Source organism: Panthera uncia, chromosome D1 (genome assembly GCF_023721935.1).
Source record: "Panthera uncia isolate 11264 chromosome D1, Puncia_PCG_1.0, whole genome shotgun sequence".
Lineage (NCBI taxonomy): Eukaryota > Metazoa > Chordata > Mammalia > Carnivora > Felidae > Panthera > Panthera uncia.
This window is the reverse complement of record NC_064808.1, coordinates 51,964,644-51,972,355: the sequence shown is the minus strand read 5'-3', so window position 1 is coordinate 51,972,355 and position 7,712 is coordinate 51,964,644. Positions and strand designations below refer to the sequence as shown.

At 37.9% G+C, this 7,712-nt stretch overlaps 1 protein-coding gene across 1 annotated transcript; it reads left to right on the top strand.

The window, feature by feature from the left end:
- LOC125916872 (olfactory receptor 52J3-like) lies at positions 1 to 982 on the top strand. The gene has a single exon (XM_049623137.1). It carries the CDS (start codon positions 14 to 16, stop codon positions 980 to 982), a length of 969 nt encoding a protein of 322 aa, XP_049479094.1. The 5' UTR covers positions 1 to 13.
- The last annotated feature ends 6,730 nt before the right edge of the window (positions 983 to 7,712 follow it).

Genomic DNA, 7,712 nt, shown 5'->3' with positions numbered 1-7,712 from the left:
CCTCCTTCCAGGAATGGCAACTCCTTCTCTGTCACTTGGGAGGATGTTTTATCCCAACAGGAGCATTTTTCACCCAGATACATTCTTCCTCGTTGGAATCCCAGGGCTGGAAGGGGCCCATGCCTGGATCTCCCTGCCTTTCTGCTCTGTTTATCTTGTGGCTTTGCTGGGCAATGCCACCATTTTGCTAGTCATCAAGATGGAACAGACCCTGCGGAGAGAGCCCATGTTCTACTTTCTGGCCCTCCTTTCAACTATCGATTTGGCCCTTTCCACAACCTCTATGCCCCGCATGCTGGGTATCTTCTGGTTTGATGCTCATGAGATTAACTTTGGGGCTTGTGTGGCCCAGATGTTTTTGATCCATGCCTTCACTGGCATGGAGGCCGAGGTCCTGGTAGCCATGGCCTTTGACCGTTATGTGGCGATCTGTGCTCCACTCCACTATAAGACCATCTTGACATCCCGGGTGCTGGTGGGCATCAGCATGTGCATTGTGATTCGTCCTGTTCTGTTTACACTTCCCATGATCTATCTCATCTACCGCCTACCCTTTTGTCAGGCTCGTGTAATAGCTCATTCCTACTGTGAACACATGGGCATTGCAAAACTGTCCTGTGGAAACATCCGTATCAATGCCATCTATGGGCTCTTTGTGGTGTCTCTCTTTCTTCTGAACCTGTTCCTTATTGGCATCTCCTACATTTACATACTCCGAGCTGTCTTCCGCCTCCCATCACAGGATGCTCGGTTAAAAGCCCTAAGCACATGTGGCTCTCACACTGGGGTCATCTGCGTTTTCTATATCCCCTCAGTGTTCTCCTTCCTCACTCACCGATTTGGACACAACATACCACGCTACATTCACATTCTCGTTGCCAACCTCTATTTGGTTATCCCACCTTCGCTCAACCCCATCATTTATGGTGTAAGGACCAAACAGATGCGAGAGCGAGTGCTCCGTGTCTTTGCTAAAAAGTAGATACTCTTGCCTTTGTTTACCAAACATTTTGATCTAGCAAGGAAAATGTGTGTTCTTTCCAGAGATTTTTCTCTGTGTACATTTAGTGCCACAAGATGATATTCCAGGGGTTTTGATCGGGCCTGTTATTGATTCTATGATTTGAATAATCTTCAAAATGTCTCAGGTTCAAGGACTAATTCCTATTGTGGAAGCAAGAACTGTTTTCATTATTTCACTTTGTGTGAGAATGAACAGTCCAAGCAATGACACTTCCCATCATTACATTTGCTAACAGTGCTCTTTTCTCCCCTGTTTTTAAGTTCTTTATTTTTCCCTCAGTTCAACAAAAGTAAGACAAGGAAACATAACTAATACCTTTGTTCCCACAACATGAAATTAAAAACTATTATTACTGAGACTTATTTATCTTTAATTTTATTCTTAATCAAACACATGAGACAGTTAGGTTGCAATGACCTATGACTCGTACCCCAAACCACTTCCCATTTTTTTCTTATCCTCAGAGACAGGAATGACCATCACATGACTTTCTTCTTTCTTGGAGTCTAAATGGATCATTTTAAGTTCAGTTTTCTCTGTGGGGGTTGGGATTATAATTTTTTACTTCATGTAAATGGTAATATACTGTATCATTTCATAGGCAATTTTTTCACTTAATATTAAACTTAGACATCTGTTTGTGTTTATATATATGGGGTACAATATTCCTTTTTAAATATAGTCAAATCTGTAATTTGCATTTTATCTTTTCATAATATGAATGTATGTAATATTTTATTTTTAATTCCAAATCGATGTTGTGACATCTTTATGAATTGTTTTTGTGCATATTTGAAAATTTTCTAGTGGTTCTACACTTACAAGGAGGACTGTCAGATAGTAGGTTACTGATGGAACAGGTCACATTCTTCTTTATTTTTATTGTGGTTATTTACTGTAATTTCTTTGTGCCCTCCCCAAGTTTTCTGCCCAGCTTCTTAAAAATCTCATAGCATGAGTTTTTGATTACACCTGACATATTAACACCTTTCTATAAACCCTTTATAATTAATACCTTATTTTCATATCGCAGATTAAATTTTTAAATGAAATCAGTACTGATAATATTATCTATAACACAGCATTTTATCCCTTTGAAACTTAGGGCTTTTGGACAGCTTTATTATATATGGACATCCCAACATCTATATTGTTACTGGGGTGTGTGTGTTTATTAAGTGTTACTTTTAATTCTAATCTACTTGCAACTTATTTTGATGTAAGGTGTAAGAATATTAAACACCTTTCTGTTTCTATTTCTAATCTGCTTAATAACATAATTGACTTAAGAACTCATCACTTCAGAACTGATTTGCATTTTTTTCTTTCTTCATATTAAATTTCAATTTGTACAAGAGTTTGCTTTTCATTTATATAGTTGGTTTGCTGTTTGTTCTTGAATCAGTGTCAGTCATCACTAGAGAATTACATTTTAATGACTTTTAAAGCTGATTATCCTCCTGTACTTTTCTCACTCTTCATTTGTTCTTTAAGCTAATTTGTAGAACAATAAAATGAAATGCTGTCATTTTGCGCTAGTTAAAAATATCCTGATGGAATTTTGAGTTCACTTATTCCTTGGTTCATTTACTATCAATCAATTAAACAATGTGTTATTAATTCCTTGAAATATTAACTGAGACTTAATTATGCTCCTCATTTGGATAAGCACAGATGATAAAATGTGTATCTGTGACTGTTCTGTGACTACCCTGTTAGCATTCTGTTTCCCAGAATTCTCTTCCCTGTAAGTTTCCAGTTGAGAGTTGGTCACATAAGAAATGCATAAGCCGTGGGATAAAATGTGAAACAGCAGCCATTATTTTCTGTAGCTCAATATTGTTTTCAGGCAGTGATAGAAACACAGCGATACTAGAGGATTCTAATTTCTCCCCGTATCCCTCAGCTTCATGCACAGCTCTCCATGCCTACTGACCTGCTGACCAACAGCCATCACAAATCTACCACCAGGTATTTTACTTGTACACACAGAGGCAGTAGCTAGGAATAACAAACCATCTACCTTAAATTTCGACACTCACTCCTTTATGATTCCATCCCAGAAGCTGAAAGTACCTAGTCTTTTTTTTTTTCATTTTTTTTAACGTTTATTCATTTTTTGATAGACAGAGTGTGAGCAGGGGAGGGGCAGAGAAAGAGGGAGACGCAGAATCTGAAGCAGTCTCCAGCTCTGAGCTGTCAGCACAGAGCCGGACGTGGGGCTCAAACTCACAGACTGCAAGATCATGACCTGAGCCGAAGTCGGACGCTCAACCAACTGAGCCACCTAGGTGCCCATGAAAGTGCCTAGTCTTCTGCAAACATCACCTTATTCATGCAGGCCTAATCTGACTAGAAAATTTGTTTTGGGATCTATTTTTCCCCCTAGCTCCTCCCACAATTGCATCTAACTCCTATATTTATTTTTTTAATTTACATCCAAATTAGCATATAGTGAAACAATGATTTCAGGAGTAGATTCCTTAATGCCCCTTACCCACTTAGCCCATCCCCACCCCACAACCCCTCCAGCAACCCTCAGTTTGTTCTCCATATTTATGAGTCTCTTCTGTTTTGTCCCCCTCCCTGTTTTTATGTTATTTTTGTTTCCCTTCCCTTATGTTCATCTGTTTTGTCTCTTAAAGTCCTCATATGGGTGAAGTCATATGATTTTTGTCTTTCTCTGACTGACTAATTTCACTTAGCATAATACCCTCCAGTTCCATCCACGTAGTTGCAAATGGCATGATTTCACACGTTTGATAGCCGAGAAATACTCCATTGTGTATACACACACACACACACACACACACACACATATATATATGTGTGTGTATATATACACACACATATATATATATGTATATATATACACATATATATGTATATATATACACATATGTATATATATATATATATATATACAGGTGTGATACACCTGTATCCCTTGGATAAATGCCTAGTAGTGCAATTGCTAGGTCGTAGGGTAGTTCTATTTTTAGTTTTTTGAGGAACCTCCATACTGTTTTCCAGAGTGGCTGCACCAGCTTGCATTCCCACCAACAGTGCAAAAGAGATCCTCTTTCTCCGCATCCTCGCCAACATCTGTTGTTGCCTGACTTGTTAATGTTAGCCATTCTGAAAGGTGTAAGGTGGTATCTCATTGTGGTTTTGATTTGTATTTCCTTGATGATGAGTGATGTTGAGCATTTTTTCATGTGTCGGTTGGCCATCTGGATGTCTTCCTTGGAGAAGTGTCTATTCATGTCTTTTGCCCATTTCTTCACTGGATTCTTTGTTTTTTGGGTGTTGAGTTTGATAAGTTCTTTACAGATTTTGGATACTAACATTTTATCTGATATGTCATTTGCAAATATCTTCTCCCATTCTGTTGGTTGCCTTTTAGTTTTGCTGATTTTTTCCTTCACGGTGCAGAAGATTTTATTTTAATGAGGTCCCACTAGTTGATCTTTGCTTTTGTTTCCCTTGCCTCCAGAGATGTGTTGAGTAAGAAGTTGCTGTGGCCAAGATCAAAGAGGTTTTTGCTTGCTTTCTCCTCGAGGATTTTGATGGATTCCTGTCTTACATTTAGGTCTTTCATCCATTTTGAGTTTATATTTGTGTATGGTGTAAGAAATTGGTCCAGGTTCATTTTTCTGCATGTTTCTGTCCAGTTTTCCTAGCACCACTTGCTGAAGACACTGTCTTTATTCCATTGGATATTCTTTCCTGATTTATCAAAGATTAGTTGGCCATATGTTTGTGGGTCCATTTCTGGGTTCTCTATTCCATTCCACTGATCTGAGTGTCTGTTCTTGTGCCAGTACCGTACTCTCTGGATGATTACAGCTTTGTAGTATAGCTTGAAGTCTGGGATTGTGATGCCTCCTGCTTTGGTTTTCTTTTTCAAGATTGTTTTGGCTATTCAGGGTCTTTTCTGTTTCCATACAATTTTAGGATTATTTGTTCTAGCTCTGCGAAGAATGCTCATGTTACTTTGATAGGGATTGTATTGAATATGTAGATTGCTTTGGGTAGTATCGACATTTTAACAATATTTGTTCTTAGTTTCCAGGAGCATGGTATCTTTTTCCATTTCTTTGTGTCTTCTTTAATTTCTTTCATAAGCTTTCTATAGTTTTCAGTGTATAGATTTTTCACCTCTTTGGTTAGATTTATTCCTAGGTATTTTATGTTTTTTTTTTTTTTTGTGCAACTGTAAATGGGATCGATTCCTTGATTTCTCTTTCTGTTGCTTTATTGTTGGTATATAGGAATGCAACCCATTTCTGTGCATTGATTTTATATCCTGAAACTGTGCTGAATTCATGAATCAGTTCTAGCAGTTTTTTGGTGGAAGCTTTTGGGTTTTCCATATAGAGTGTCATGTCATCTGTGAAGAGTGAAAGTTTGACCTCCTCCTGGCCAATTTGGATGCCTTTTATTTCTTTGTGTTGTCTGATTGCAGACGCTAAGACTTCCAATACAATGTTGAATAACAGTGGTGAGAGTGGACATCCCTATCTTGTTCCTGACCTTAGGGGGGAAAGCTCTCAGTTTTTCCCTATTGAGGATGATATTAGCATTGGGTCGTTCATATATGGCTTTTATGATCTCGAAGTATGCTCCTTCTATCCCTACTTTCTTGAGGGTTTTTATGAAGAAAGGATGCTGTATTTTGTCAAATGCTTTCTCTGCATCTATTGAGAGGATCATATGGTTCTTGTCCTTTTATTGATGTGATGAAATCACATTAATTGTTTTGTGGATATTGAACCAGCCCTGCCTCCCAGGTATAAATCCCGCTTGGTTGTGATGAATAATTTTTTTAATGTATTGTTGGATCCGGTTGGCTAATATCTTGCTGAAGGTTTTTGCATCCATGTTCATCAGGAAAATTGGTCTATAGTTCTCCTTTTTAGTGGGGTCTCTCTCTGGTTTTGGAATCAAGGTAATGCTGGCTTCATAGAAAGAGTTTGAAAGTTTTCCTTCCATTTCTATTTTTTGGAACATTTTCAAGAGAATAGGTGTTAACTTTTCCTTAAATGTTTGGTAGAATTCCCCTGGAAAGCCATCTGGCCCTGGACTCTTGTCTTCTGGCAGATTTTTGATTACTAATTTGATTTCCTTACTGGTTATAGGTCTGTTCAAATTTTCTATTTCTTCCTGATTCGGTTTTGGTAGTGTATATGTTTGTCCCAGTATAGGGTCTATTCTGGAGAACATTCCATGTGCACTGGAGAAAAATGGATATTCTGCTGCTTTAGGATGAAATGTTCTGAATATACTTGTTAAGTCCATCTGGTCCAGTGTGTCATTCAAAGCCATTGTTTCCTTATTGATTTTTTGATTAGATGATCTGTCCGTTGCTGTGAGTGGGGTGTTGAAGTCTCCTACTATTATGGTATTATTATCAATGAATTTCTTTATTTTGTGATTAATTGATTTATATATTTGCGTGCTCTCACATTTGGCACATAAATGTTTACAATTGTTAGGTGGATAGACCCCTTGATTATGATATAATGCCCTTTTTCATCTCTTGATACAGTATTAAATTTTAAAACAGATTGTCTGATATAAGTATGGCTACTCCAGCTTTCTTTTGTTGACCATTAGCACGATAGATGGTTCTCCATCCCCTTATTTTCAATCTGAAGGTCTCTTTAGGTCTAAAGTGGGTCTCTTGTAAACAGCATATAGATGGACCTTGTTTTCTTATCCATTCTGTTACCCTTTGTCTTTTGATTGGAGCATGGGGTCCATTGACGTTTAGAGTGAGTACTGAAAAATATGGATTTATTGCCATTATGATGTTTGTAGAGTTGGAGTTTCTGGTGGTGTTCTCTGGTCCTTTCTAATCTTTTGTTGCTTTTGGTATTTATTTATTTTTATATATTTTTTTCATCTTTTCTCCCCTCAGAAAGTCCCCCTTAAAATTTCTTGCAGGGCTAGTATAGTGGTCAGAAACTCCTTTAATTTTTGTTTGTCTGTGAAACTTTTTATCTCTCCTTCTATTTTGAATGACAGTCTTGCTGGATAAAGAATTCTTGGCTGCATATTTTTCTGATTCAGCACACTGAATATGTCCTGCCACTCCCTTCTGGCCTGCCAAGTTTCTGTAGATAGGTCTGCTGCAAACATGATCTTTCTTCCCTTGTAGGTTAGGGACTTTTTTTTCCCTTGCTGCTTTCAGGATTCTCTCCTTGCCTGAGTATTTTGTGAATTTGACTATGATATGCCTTGTTGATGGTCCGTTTTGTTGAATCTAATGGGAGTCCTCTATGCTTCCTGGATTTTGATGTCTGTGTCTTTCCCCAGGTTAGGAAAGTTTTCCACTATGATTTGCTCACATAACCCTTCTACCCCTATTTCTCTCTCTTCCTCTTCTGGGACCCCTATGATTCTATGTTGTTCCATTTGAATGAGTCACTGATTTCTCTAATTCTTAAATTGTGCTCTTTTGCCTTCATCTCCCTCTTTTTTTCTGCTTCGTCATTCTCTATAAGTTTGTCCTCTATATCGCTAATTCTCTGTTCTGCCTCATCCATCCTTGCCGCCGCTGCATCCATCTGTGATTGCAGCTCAGTAATAGCATTTTTAATTTCATTCTGGCTATTTTTTACATCTTTTATCTCTGAAGAAAGGGATTCTAATCTGTTTTCGACTCCAGCTAGTATTCTTATTA

What these genes read in the sequence shown, in the direction of transcription:
- LOC125916872 (XM_049623137.1), top strand. Translation starts at nt 14, where the DNA reads ATGGCAACTCCTTCTCTGTCACTTGGGAGGATGTTTTATCCCAACAGG.